General features: G+C 33.5%; 1 protein-coding gene across 1 annotated transcript; it reads left to right on the top strand.

Moving 5' to 3' along the window:
• Nucleotides 1–729: 729 nt before the first annotated feature.
• Nucleotides 730–5,246, top strand: LOC111381577 (uncharacterized RNA-binding protein C1827.05c). The gene is made up of 9 exons (XM_023005371.1): nucleotides 730–820; nucleotides 930–1,039; nucleotides 1,201–1,315; nucleotides 1,396–1,451; nucleotides 3,078–3,125; nucleotides 3,205–3,302; nucleotides 4,190–4,259; nucleotides 4,397–4,507; nucleotides 4,810–5,246. The coding sequence occupies exons 2-9, from the start codon at nucleotides 944–946 to the stop codon at nucleotides 4,858–4,860; spliced, it is 645 nt and encodes a 214-aa protein (XP_022861139.1). The 5' UTR covers nucleotides 730–820; nucleotides 930–943; the 3' UTR covers nucleotides 4,861–5,246.
• Nucleotides 5,247–15,102: the final 9,856 nt, after the last annotated feature.

Raw genomic sequence — 15,102 nt, 5'->3', positions numbered from 1 at the left:
GGAGGGGGAATGAAATATGGACCATCACATTTTGAATTGTCATGTAAATATAAATATAAAATTGAATTAAAAAAAATCAAATAATCAAATAATTTTTTCTATTTAGGGGGTGTTTGAGCCCCATTATTTTGGTAATAATGCATTCTTGAATAGTGCATTGATGAAAAATGTATGGTTAAAAAATAAGGAAAACTTTTTGATTTGCGTATAATATTATTTTATTGAAGAATGTGTGGTTGAAATGATATCAAATCACTATTTAAGAATGCATTTTTTTTTAAATAATGTGGCTCAAACAGGCTCTTATATACATTTGCCCCCTTAAAGGTCAATACGAAATTATTTTTCCAATCTTCCTTGAGTCAGCATTTGAAAATATAAACAAGAAAACTAGAATAACTAACTTGAACTCGTCAACTATTTAGAGATTACAACTTGTATTTTGTTGGTAGACACCTAAGATGTATTGAGAGTGAATTGGAAGAGGTATTTAGGACAAATTGGAATGTAATAAGGTATACTTACCAAACAATTTGGCATGTCCAAATAATTTCCTCTTTTTTTTTTTTTCTTTTTAATTTTGGTATTTTGTTATTATTAAAAAATAAAACAGGTTACTCGTGGGCCATCTGGCCCACTCAAGGAACATCTGTGCCAATCCGGGCGGCCAGGTGAAGCCCATATTTGCATCCCTAGATTTGGTTCGGAATAAGCTAGCCCATATTTCTCTGCTACTCAATTAGGTTTTTAGCACAGCCCCACTCTCAATTTTCCCCCCTATCTTCCGAATCTCTGACAGTAGTACCCGCTTGAACACCAGGTAGATCTCTAATTTCTTTCCTTATCCTTTTTTGCTTTAAGTGAAAATTTTGTTTCACTCATTTTATAGGAAAATTTTCTGATAAATAAATGTATATGTTTACATATAGTGCTATATATAGAGATGGGGACCAAAGCAAAAAAGAAATCAATTGTGAAGAATTTGAAGAAGGCGTCTGCGCAATTCTCCACTTCCAAAGGCGACAGTCCTGATTTTGTGGTATGCTCTATTCGTCCTTTTTGTGCGTGTTTATGTCGAATGTACAATCGCACTGGTTTTCTTTGTTTATTTTTATGTTTTTACTATTTTTTCTAATGTGCATTTTTACTATTATGTCTGCTTGGTTCGTTGGTCTGCTTATTTGTGCTGGAAACTAATAGCCGTTGGAGGGTGGTCCAGCGCGGAAGATCCCGAAGATTGAAGACAGAGAAAATAAAGCAACTGTGTTGTATATTGGAAGAATCCCACATGGATTTTATGAGAATGAAATGGAAGGTTTGGTGTATTTTTTTCAAAATGAATTTACTCTTGTTTAGTATGTGCACATATGGTGGTAATGAGATTCACTTTTGCAGGTTTCTTTAAGCAATTTGGTACAATCAAGAGACTCCGAATAGCAAGGAATAGGAAGGTTTGTTCATTGAACTTCAGTAGTTATGCATTCATCTTTGTGTTGGTTTTACTCAAGTATGATAATTGTCTACATAAAGCAAGGATTTTGAATGGCTACGTTCCATTTGTTTTAATGAACTCTTCTAACTGATATCACATTTAAGGCATTGCTATCTATCGCCTTAAAGTGGCAAAGGAATTCCATAAAGGGTGAGATAAATTTTCGTTTATCCATGGAATACGTGTTTCCTCTAATTCTAAGTTTATTCACTATTAATGTAGAAGTGAGATGTATAATATTTGGAAAGAGAATCTTGGAGTTGGTAGCTCAGAAATACGGTAGACAGGCGGCTAAACAATAGTACGGAAAGGATTAGAAGAAGAATGGATAATAGTTTCTTTGGCAGCTATGATAGCAGTAGATGACGTATTTGTGCTCCTCAATCCTCGGCATACAAATAATAGAAATTTTCCCAATAATATAAGGATGATGGAAAAGTACAGGATTGGAGTTGTGTAATAGTTTCTTTGTCAGCTATAATAGCAGTAGATAACGTATTTGTGCTCCTTAATCCTCAGCATACAAATATTAGAAATTTTCCCAATAATAGAAGGAATGATTGAAAAGTACAGGATTGGAGTTGTATTTTAAAGAAAAACATTTGAGTTGCTTCCAAATCTAGCCTCTCCTGGCACATTTGTGTAGGACTCCTGCTTTCGACCTTTCAGTCATCGTGGTTTACTGCCTTTAAAATGTTTTTTGCAGCTCTTGATTTTTTCCATTACCTCCATTCAAAGAATTGGTGAGTAAAAATAATATGCAAGAAAAGTTAGTCAGTGTATGATTCTAAGAATAAATAATTCATTAGACCATTTCTCGAAAATCTAGCATTTGTTCAACTTACCTGTGCCTCATGCAGAAATTTTCAAAGCATCTTGGATTAGAACATTTCATTGAATACATTTGTACCCCTCTGAGGAAGTGGATTCTAGTCAAACTCAATCCAGTGTCTCACATTGCACAATTGTTTTTGCCTTTGTTCCATGTGTGAACCATATCCAGATTCTCACTCTAAAATTTTTTCAGATATTAGGCTAGGCTTCATGTTCCAATTTCTCGTGTTGTAACATATGCCACATTGTTTTCCCAACAACCTAGATAAACCTAAATCTGATATCTTACAATATGAATGTTTATGTGTGAATGTATTTGTACCGGTACTTCTCCCCAATTGTCTTACTGACCCCCAAAAGCATCTTGATGCTTGCATTGACAAATTATTATTGCTTCCCGATGACAAAGGCCACACTTGCCTTGTAATTCTTCTATTACAAATTTTGATGTGTGACAATTTCTTTCTAAACTTGTTATTTTGTGAAGCAGCAAAGATTTTGTTGGAAAATATTCGTTTAATTTGGTTCTAATATACATATGATGCTGATTAAGTGTTTGATTGGATTGTTTCCGACATAAAAATTTATTCTTATTTGAATACCATTGGGTGGTGTCATGGTGATCTTCCAATTACTTCCCTTCTTTTGGAAAGGAAGAAATGTTCTTTGACATATTAGCATTTCATGATGGGGTTTTTTTGCTGTTCAATTTTTTGTGATGGTATTAATTTGTTTAGTTTTTATTTGACAGACAGGTAAATCGAGGCATTTTGGATTCATTGAATTTGAGTCTCCCGAGGTAGTACTTGTGCATGTTGATTAAGTTGTTGCACACAGGAACGTCTCAACATGTTTTTACTTTGTTTTCAAAATTGCAGGTTGCAAAAGTTGTTTCAGAATGCATGCATAACTATCTTTTGTTTGAGCATCTGTTGCAAGTTCATCTTGTTCCTCCTGAGCGTGTTCATCTGAAGCTGTAAGAATTATTTTATTGCCTGTAATCAATTTTGTATGACCACTGAAATTTTATTGCACTTCAATAAAATGTTCGGAATTTATTGGTAATATCTATTTAGCCTAAGCCCTTGTTTGATTCTCATTAGTTTCAAAATATGTTTTTCTCCCTGTTCTTTTCAATTACGCGTTCTTCAATAAAATAATATTGTAGGCAAATACAAAACTTGTCTTATTTTACTACATATTTTTCATCAATCTGCTATTCCAAAATACATTCTTACAATAAAATGGGGCTTAAACAGGCTCTAAAGGAAATAAAATATCAACTTCCATAAACCGTGGATGATAACCTTCAAACTGAAGCGATTGAAGACAGTTGTCCCGGAAGGGAAGAAGTCTTTCAAGGACTAGGCTCCGTATTAGAACTGACAAGTTGATACTTCAAACATGCATAATTTATTCTTGTGATTTCGTGGATAATATTTTAGTTCAATCATAATATTCAATATGAAGTACGGTTGGGATGGTAGCCTATGCATGTTTGTGCAAGGCAATGAACGTATAACAAAGAAGGAAGTCCAGAGGTTGAGTCCTTCCAGAAGTTGATATTCCAGTTTCGAAATACCAGAATATAATAGCATACTCTTAGGTAATTTATTATCTTACCATGTGGATTTAGGGATGTTTATATAAAAAGGATTTCCTATTTCACTTCTACACCCCTCTGGCTTCTTCCCTACAACAAAGAAGGACAATATATATAAAAATAAGAACATGAATAGGGAATGAAAAAAAAAAAAATGGAAAAGAGAGGGGAAAATAATAATATACACCATATGAAAATTTTTATAAATATCGTGCATGGCTTATATAGAAAAAGCTCATGGTTCTATTTCTTATTTTTAGATGGAAAGGTGTGGCCCACCGGTACAGACCCTTGGATTGGGTTAAAATTGAAAGGAAGCATCATGACAAGGTATGATACGTGGTATATAAACTATATGATTCTTCTTTTGTTGAAAAAGCAATATACACACAACCCGTGACTTGAAATTACATTAACAAGAGCTGCTTATTTTAATATGATCTCATTGAATCATACAAAATATCTAGGAAAGGACCTTGGAAGAGCACAAGAAATTGGTAGAAAGAATTATGAAAAGGGACCGGAAGAGGCGAAAGAGGATTGAGGCCTCCGGCATCGATTACGATTGCCCGGAAATTGTAAGAATATTCTCATTTCTATCATTTTATTTTCCTTTCATTGCTTGGTGATATCTAATCTTGACTTCAAAATTACTTGTATGGAGAGACTTCATTTTTTGAAGGCCTGTTAAATGCACAAGTTCTTATGTTGTGTTCTGATATTTAAAAACTCGGATCTATTCATTTTATCTTTGGGGGTTTCGTATTCCATGCCTCAATCAAATTGATTTGATGTCAAGAAAAAAATTAGTGGGGGATCAGGAAAATAGATAAAGAAACTTTATATTCTGTCTTACAGTTCAGTTTTATATCTTTTGCAGGTTGGAAGCAACCAGCCCACCTCAAAGAAGATTAGGTTTGATGCAGAGTAGGCTTTCATGGGAATCCAGAAGTATGCATGCCTTTTTGAGGTTGAATATTTGTTTCCTTGCTACTGTTTCCTCTTCGAGTGCATGTTTAGTAAGTACTAGATTGTATTTGAAGTGTTATGAGCAAGATTTTATCTTCTTTTCCCCTTAAAACTTCCAGTACTTGCGATCTCAAAACCAACCATGCCACAAGTGTAGAGTAGCCAAAAGATTAGTCAAATAGGTGGCTCTTTAAGTATACTGAAGCTTATATCAATGTTAGGGTACTCCTTAGTTTGGTTATTGTTGTGAACTTCATTTGCTTCCTATCTTTGTATGAACAGATTGGATTTAGATGATGTTTAATTTAAACGGTCAGATGCAGCTATACTAGTTAACTTTTGACAACATGATTTTAGACTTTTGTTAGTAAATTCCATGCAGTAGCAATGTTTGGCATGTACCACAAGAAAGACCTTTGAGCGCATCCTATTTTGGGAGGCCAACATCGATATTGCTAATGGGAACTCTCCATTTGTTACTACTAGCACGCATCAAAATAACTGTACCAAAGAGTGGTGATTTTTCAGTTTGTTTCATGATCTGTTAATGATTAATCATGCATCATTGATCTCTTTTTATCTGATGCTCTATACATAAAGGGAAGATAGAGATGTTCTGTTTCCTCGGGCGTATTAAACAAATTCTGTATCTCTTCCTGGTAAGGAGGGAATTTTGAACTCCCAAAGGTGCAAACTGGTGAAATCAATGAAAAAAATCTCTTGAATCTGTCAATATTGGTATATTTATAAATTTTTCCTCAAGCGAAGTTTTGTTAATTGTCAATGTGAAAAAATGTGTTCTTCCACTATTTTCTTTTCCCTTCACGAAAAGGTAATTAATGCAAAAACGGTAGTTTTGCCATTTTTTCTTTTTTTGTTATTATTTTTAGAAAAAAATGAAGAAGCCATTATTACTCCGCTCGGAAGTCAGGTTGGGGGCTTGCCAAACAGGTTGCAGCTCATTTCCTATACCAAAAATCTCTCCTTTGCTTCTTTGTGTTCAATTGACTTCGTCTAGAAATTTTCAATATCACCAAAATTAAGTTCCATGAGCCTTCAAGAATGAGTTCTGAAGAAATTAAGATTGAAATTTTACAACTTGGGTGTGTCTATGGTAGCTGTAAATTATAAAGATCCAAACTTTATCAGAGGGTCAAGATTTTGCCCCGTTGAGATTGTGAAAAGGTTTCCCAATGAGGATGCTGATGCTGACCCTCTACGAGCTAGTCAAACAAGGCCCTCCCCCAATAAATCATTGTGAAAAAAAATGCAGCAGCAGAACAATTGGCAACACCAATTCCATGACAATACTCAAACAACAAGAGAACACATTACTCCATTTTGCCAACTCATGCTCATCGCTGTTGTTTGTGTGAAATCTGCAAACGTACAAGATCGTTGTACACGTAATAAGATTTGTGAGTTAAGAGTATCGTTCCTACGATGAATAATGTCTAATATTTAGTTAAGTAGCTTTTACTAAATTCAAAGTAATATAAAATTAAAAAAGTTGTGATTTGTACGTTTTCTATGCTAATTTTAAACTAAGAAAACAAATAAAATATTTATCAATATGTGAATATTTGTATTGGAATTGTGAATACCTCTATTGCAATTTAATTCAACTCTTAATTTATAATTTAGTAAATTCATGCATTCAAGACAATCGACAATCCATTTTTATTCAATATTCTTTCCCAAGACATATTAAACGTATATTTAACACGACTGAATCCTATTCCTAGTTCGAATTCATATGAAAAACATGCATTGATTCACAGGATTTATCACATATGATTGTACATGCCAATGATATTATTTCTAATAATTATTGTCCAGGGAAAAATTCATAAACCATGCTTTAAGTATGGCTAATTCAAATTCAAGGCTTAAAGTTCTAAAATGCAAAAATTAGGTCTTTGTTAATTAATTAAAAAATTTTTATTAATGAAGCATATTAAAGACACGGTTATAAGATTTATGATCACAAATATATACTTTAATATCACAATGTCGCATATTATAAAAGTAATTGGTCACAGATTCTCTCATTGGTCACAAATAAAAAATATTATAAGTCACAGTTTTTCAAATTAGTTGGTCACAAATTATTTTTAAATCAAAGTTATCGATTTTTTAGGTAAGATATTTTCAAATTAGTTGGTCACAAATTACTTTTAAGCCACAAGTTATCAAATTTTTAGGTCACAGATAACCAAATAATTGGTCACATACAACCGTTGCCGCCACCACCACTGCAATCTCCACCGCAACTGCCACCACCCTCATGTTGACACAATCCCTAGCACCACAACATCAACACCACACCACACCACCACGACCACCACCATTGTCAACACCCCGGCCTGCACCACCAACAAAACCACCGTCAAATCCACCATCATTGCCAACACCCCTCCCTACACAACTAACAAAAACCACCTAAAACCACACCACCACTAAAACACCCCCAAACCACTAGCAATTCAACCACCATAGACGCCACCACAAATCCTCCACCACCACCACACAAAACCCCAATCCAAACGCCACCCAACCCGCCAGATCCACCACCACAGTCACCACCACAGAACCGCTATCACCACCACTGTCCACCCCCTCACCATCACTGCCAGTAACCTTCTCAGATCGGAAAGAAAGAAAAAACCCCAAACTCCCTCCCCAAGCTGGCAATAGTCAGCATCGAAGATTGCAACATCGCGAATCGTTCTTTGAAGATCGAAAAGTGGCGCGACTAAGCCACCGAGTGAGGTTGAGTGTAGAGAGAGAGAGAAGATAAACAGAACGCCGCCGGTTAGGTTGCTGTAGACATCGTCATCGTCGTGAAAGCTGCCAAATTCGATGGTGTTTTCTGATATAGAGAAGTTGAGAATGCGATAGAGAGAGAAGGATAAATATTAGGGTTTGAAAATGAATTGAAGGAAATATTTAATATTTAAATTATTATATCAAAACCTGATTTTTGCTTAAGGAAACTTTGACCCTGATGTTTGAATTGTGCTCTTTAAACTCCTGGTCTCATGTAATTTCCTCTATCGTCCACGTATTGATTTTACCGCGTTCTAGACTTATTGTGAGTATTTTTACACTACAACAAGCAACTTAATATCTAATTGGTGATCAAGTAATTAAATAGTTCAATGGGAATGAAAAATCAATTAAGAAAAAAATCATGAAGTACTAAATTAATTGTCTTGAAATAAAATAAACAAAAAATAGGGTTCATCATTCATCCAATATAATGAGAAACTAGCCTAGCATATTAATATATAAATTACAAGAAGAATACTAGAAAAATATCACCCGAATCATGAAGGAATACAAAAGATGATCTTCAAGTCAAAGTTGAATTCTTCAAAATTTTGATATAATTGAACTTCAATTCCTTGCTTTAGCTTGATCTTCTCTCTCAAAATATAGTAATTGGCCACTTATTCTTGATGAAACTATTGTGTATGAAGAAGTGAGAGAGAGACCGTTTCATTGCTGCCCATATCTTGTATTTATATGATAAAATTAGTCAAAATTCACGTTCAAATTGTCGTCCAAAAGAGTTTGAATCAAATAAGGAAAGTTGTCTTCGCACGCATATAATTTGTCTCTGCACAGTTTTCAGTATTTTGGTTATAACTTTCTCTTTCAGTGTCCGATTTAGGTGATTCAAAGTGCATTGGAAAGCTAGTTAAAAGAGCTACAACTCTTCTAGAAATACAAAATTTCCAATTCAAATGTTCTCCATCCGAAAAATGGGTCTTAAGTTGATCAAAAATCTTGAAGATATCTTATATAATTGGAAGTCGATTTATGGTAATACTCTGATCATATTCCTTTCCTTTTTTACTTCAATTTGCATTTAATTGACTCTTATCAATCTTCAAAGTATCTTTTGTGGTCCAAATCAACCATTAGATATTTATACTTTGGTCCCCATACTTTAGATTTGCTTCATTTTAACTATTTTTTGTTCTTTTTTTCAATTTTTCTTAGAAACATGAACTTTTCCTAATAAAACAATAAATGACAAATTAGGTACTAACCCGTTCAAAGAATAACAAAATTCATCATTTAGGATTCCAAATAAGTGTAGAAACTACACTTATCAAACTTGAATATTTGTTTGTCCTTAAACAAAACTAAAATTGAACAAACACACAAACATATAGTGCTAATTACCTAATTGGTGGTCAGCCAATCAAGCAATGTAAAAGGATTTAGCTAGCTAATTTGGCTTTTTATCTCAAGATTGAAATCATAAAATCAAATCTGTGCACGGCTTCAAAATCACAATATATAAATTAAAATCTACTTTTCCAATGTAAAATTGACGTGTGTGTGTGGAGAATTAAGCATAGCATCATGAATTCACAAGTAGCTTCAATTCCCAGCCCCTAATGGTCAGATATGTCCTTTCATCACTCGTAAGATTCTCACACCCCCAAACTTATTATTTTTGCTTTTTTTTTTTAAATGTGTGACATAAGGTTGAATTTTAATACTATCCCTATTTCTCTAGTTTAGGTAAATCTCACTAATTGCAGGTCAATATATCAATAAATAAGGATTCTCCATAATTTGATTGCTTCAATCTCCAGAACTCAACTAGTTTAATAATCCCTCATCAAAAGTCAATTGTATTAAACAAATGTTTGGGACCTAATCAAGGTATTCAGTGCATCTTCTATTTCTTGCACTTGCTTTTTCTATTTTATTTCTCACTTTTCATTTCAACATTTTTTTTTATTTGCAGCATTCTCTCCTTAAACTTTCTAAATGACCCTTTTAGTAAGTTTTAGACCGATAACTCTCAAACCAGTTGACTTTAGGGCAACATGCTTTAACACCCTTACAAACTTAATAACTTGAGTCATGAAGGCTACGAAAAGAAATTTTCAAATAAAATATTTTTTTTTTATAAGTTTATACCTTGATTAGTGCAATATCCCTCATTAGACACCTATCCAAGTGAATCAACTTCTAACTTGAGACTTTCACCCAATTTCATCCTATTCACTTTATACAATCTACACAAGTTTTTTTTTTCACACATGGAATCCTCATTTATCTCAAAATCTTCCTACAATAGTAAAATCCCCAAACTATTCTAAATTTGGTATAAGGATGTAAAATATAGTCGTTTTGGGTTTAACATCTATGGTCCACTATATCAACATATCCAATTATGAAATCAACTCATTCTTACACAATGCTTAACTTAATTCATGTACTCAATATATATCAATTTCACATGGAAAAACAAAAATTAACTTAAGCATGCAACATAATCACCATTCATAGATCAATTCATGATTCAATATATATATTATTGCCAGCCAGGCTAACTAACTTATACAAGCACAAAAAGAGAAAATATTTTTGAAAATTTTCTATTTTTTTATGTTTTTGTATTTTTTTAATATTTAAAACAACAAAAAACACAAAACAAATGAAAACTTGTGTTTTTCACCCCCCAAATTTAAATTAGACATTGTCCTCAATGTCTTAAATTCTATGTCCGCATATAAGGGGTGGGGGAAAAAATGAAGAAAAGACTCCCCTGATATGAGGATGAAATTCAATGGTTAGCTTTTCCTTGTCTCCCATTGTTTTCCTTGGTAATGGTTGGTTGGAGTGTTTTACGACGTCATGTTCCTGCACAATGCGGATAAATAAAGCATTAAAACACAAAAGATCTGGAACAAGTGTTACTTGACTCAAATATCAATAAACCAACAAGTAACCTAAGGAAAAACGGGATATGGATGATAATTCCTTAATTAAAACTATAAAAATAAACTAAATTATCATATAAGTAGAAAGCAAAATAAATAAAAAGGATAGAAAGATTGGGTTGCCTCTGAATAAGCGCTTATTTATAGTCTTTAGCTTGACTTTATTGTTTCGGCATCATGGAATTTTAAAGAACGTTTTTGATGCCTTGCTTAGTTTACCTCTTTTAATTTTGCTCCACTCTTTATTGCTTCTACAAATTTTACCACTGTCCCTTCTAATGTTATATGACTTGTCTATCTCATCCGATTCAAGTTCAACTATGTAGACTTCTTCCTCCTCTTCAAGTTTAATTACAAATTCAATGATAGGGTAATCAATGAAGTCGAAAGAGTGTGAGTTAACGTCTTCTTCATTAATTACCTCCTCTTCATTTTGTTAATTTGTAATTGAACTTTTATCGTTTTTGTTCTTGTCTTCCATAATTGATATATTTTTATGGTTGAATGGCTGGTTCACAATCTACATCCACGGGCAATGGAAACTCTTTGCTTTCAAACTTCTCGAGTTGATTATACCCCCACCTTTTAAATTCGATCCAGAATATGCCATCTCCCACGCACATTTTATTTTCATCTAACTTGGCAGGATCAGTGTAGTATTTTGCAAGTATCTCCTCGTTCAACATGGAAGGACCAACTCCCACAAGTGTGAGCTTGAGCCTTCCTGGGTTAGTGCATGTATACAAGCAGTAGCCAGTATAATGCACTCTATAGCAGAACTCACAATATATATCTTCTTCCTTACCGTCCATGTCCAGATTAATTATTGCAAAAATAATTCTACTATGTCAGCGTCAAAATCTTGCATATGCTACTGAACAGCACCTGGAAAGAATACCAAATAAGAGAGATCGGGGTGGGTAGCCGAATTCAACAAAAAAATAATAATAAAGTGAAAAAAATCGAATCTAATATAAACTATTAAACTAAAATTAAATCCGTTATTCCCCGCAACGGCGTCAAAAATTTGTTCATGTGAAACCCGCAAGTGTACGGGATCGTTGTACAAGTAATAAGATTTGTGAGTTAAGAGTATCGTTCCCACGAGAAATAATGTCTAATATTTAGTTAAGTAGTTTTTACTAAATTCGAAGTAATATAAAATAAAATAAAATAAGTTGTGATTGTATGTTTTCTATGCTAATTTTAAACTAAGGAAGCAAATAAAATATTTATTAATAGGTGAATATTTGTATTGGAATCGTGAATACCCCTATTTCCATTTAATTCAACTTTTAATTTATAATTTAGTAAATTCATGCATTCAAGACAATCAATAATCCACTTTTATTCAATATTCTTTCCTAAGACATATTAAACCTATGTTTAACACAACCCGATCATATTCCTAGTCCGAATTCATATGAAAAATATGCATTGATTCACAAGATTTATCACACATGATTGCACATGTCATAGATATTATTCTAATACGTATTGTCCACATGTTGATTTTACCGCGTTCTAAACTTATTGTGAGTATTCCTACACTACAACAAACAACTTACTATCTAATTGGTGATCAAGTAATTAAATAGTTCAATAGGAATGAAAAATCAATAAAGAAAAAATCATGAAGTACTAAATTAATTGTCTTGAATTAAAATAAGCAAACAATAGGGTTCATCATTCATCCAATACAATGAGAAACTAGTTTAGTATATTAATATATAAATTATAAGAAGAATACAAAAAAAATATCACCCGGATCATGAAAGAATACAAAAGATATTGATCTTCAAGTCCAAAATTGAATTCTTCAAAATCTTGATGTAATTGAACTTCAATTCCTTGCTATAACTTGATCTTCTCTCTCAAAATATAGTAATAGGCCTTTTGTTCTTGATGAATTTGATGACACTATTGTGTATGAAGAGGCAAGAGAGAGATCCTTTCATTGCTGCCATATCTTGTATTTATATGATGAAATTAGTCAAAATTCACATCCAAATTGTCTTCCAAAAAAGTTTGAGTCAAATAAGGAAAATTGCATTCGCGCGCACATAATTTGTCTCTGCACAACCTTTAATATTTTTGTCATAACTTTCTCTTTCAGTGTCCAATTTAGGTGATTCAAAGTGCAATGAAAAACTAGTTAAAAGATCTACAATTCTTCTAGAAATACAATTTTCTCAATTTAAACTTTCTCCATCCAAAAATGGGTCTCAAGTTGACCAAAAATCTTGAAGATATCTTATATGATTGGAAGTCAATTTATAGTAATTATCTGATCATATCCCTTTCCTTTTTGTCTCCAATTTGCATTCAATTGACTCCTATCAATCTTCAAAGTATCTTTTGTTGTCCAAATCAACCATTAGATATTTATACTTTGATCTCCATACTTTGGATTTGCTTCATTTTAGCCATTTTTCATCTTTTTTTCAATTCTTCTTTGAAACATGAATTTTTCCTAATAAAAACAATAAATAACAAATTAGGTACTAATCCGTTCAAAGAATAACAAAATATCAGTTGCATGCATATTAATACACAAATGTACCAAAATGGGATATGCATGCCCTTAAAGAAAAATTCAGAACAAATACAAATTATAAATTTATAATCAGAGGAGAGCGATGAGAAGAGCAGCAACGATTGTATATTTGAGAGCAGCAAGCAATATAGCGATCGATATGATGAACAACTGCCACAGTACCTAAAAACTTGCCCACGTCGGCATAGCCGGTCCTGCTATGAGGCAATTGAGGCTAAGGCCTCAGGCCCAAAATTTAAGGGGGCCTATTTTTGGCCCAAAGATTTTTTTTTGTTTTTTGTTTTTTGTTTTTTTGGTTTTTTGTAAGTATAGAAAATCCATTCCATTCATTATTTTCTTTTAGGCCCAAAATCGGATGGGCCTATTTTTGGCCCAAATTATATATATTAAATGAGGAAAATTGGATTTTATATTTCATTCCTTCTCTCCTCTTCGACGACTACGACATCCAACTCGACCTTCGCCTCCAATCCAACTCCAAGAATCATTGGATAGACGACGACTCAACAAGGGCCTCATTTCCTTGGCCGACCTTACTTATCTTCTTCGTGCCAGTTCCCAAATTCCACTCCCTTTCCTTCACTTTTCACAAATCACAAAAACAAGAAGTTGTCCATTTTCAACCCTAAAGGCCTAATTTATTGCCCTTTTTTAGTGCTTGTTACCTCTCTTTTTTGTGCCGATCGTCAATTTATTGCCTGTCTTATTCGATTTGATCATGGCATGTTTATTATGTAATTAATTTTTTCTTGTCAAGATTCATGACAGAGTAAACTCCCTGAAAAATTACAATCTCTCTTACTTAGCCCGTGTATGTGGTTTTATTTCAGGTAGATTGATGTTAAGAAGGGCCTTCGACTACAATTATCCCAATTAGAGTGTTGATGTCTTGTTGATCAAGGTTTGCCTCATTTTTCCTTTGGTTGTGCTTCCCAACTCTTGTGTTTCTTCTATTTTATTACTATTGAAAAAATAAAAACATATATTGATTAGCAAAGATATTATATGTCAGTTGTCCTGTTGCCAATGATATATTTGATGAACTGTCAAATCCCAAATGGAGCCATAACATTAGTACATAAATCATACGTAGCAATCCAGTAACCGAATTTTTTGTTTTCCTTTACCTGTGCTCATGTTCAATCATATGTTATTTGAAGACTTTATGCATATGGTTGATGTCATAGATATTTTAGGTTTGTTATTTTTGTAAGATATGTAAGTGTTGACACATAAAAATTCAGCCCAAATCGAACAGCCCAGAGAATAAAACCCAATGGGAGGATCCCCAAATCAGATAGCCCAAAGAACGAAATCCAATTGAACGAATCAAGGTGAATGCCCAAATAAGGGGTCCAATAGTGCGATAACGCCATCGTCCAAGCTTGCAAGTCGCTCAGAGTCTGAACGAATAGAGTGGCATACGGTCGTCCAAAGTCTCGCCCAAATGTTCAAGTCGCCCAAGGTATCAACAAACATAACGCATTATGATGCAGTTATTGAGGCAGTTGCTAAAGTAACTTTATCACGTTCCACGACTTGAGGGGTCAATCCAAAGCGGTTGAACGATGCAAGATAATGACAGCAGTTAAAAGGACAGTTGCATGACAAAATGGCCACTACAAAGAAAGTGGGTAGTTATAGGGCGATCAAGCAGTTTTTTAGAGCAGTTAATCACAAAGGGATCGCCTATGAAGTATAAAAGAGAGAAAGAACTTAGAAGAAAGGACTGAATCCAAAACTCTCGAACAGAGAATATGTAATTTTCATTCCTTTAACTTTTAGACTTAAACATTTCCTTTTCTGTAACTCGTGTGCATGCGCCCCTTGGAGGCACGTTGTTTTCCGTTTCCAATTGTAAAGTTCATCGCCAATAAAAAGAACACCCTTTTTTGGG

The sequence above is a fragment of the Olea europaea genome, unplaced genomic scaffold, assembly GCF_002742605.1.
Source record: "Olea europaea var. sylvestris unplaced genomic scaffold, O_europaea_v1 scaffold2334, whole genome shotgun sequence".
In the NCBI taxonomy this organism is placed as follows: domain Eukaryota; kingdom Viridiplantae; phylum Streptophyta; class Magnoliopsida; order Lamiales; family Oleaceae; genus Olea; species Olea europaea.
Note: the sequence above shows the minus strand (reverse complement) of the source record. Positions and strands in the feature narration are given on the sequence as shown.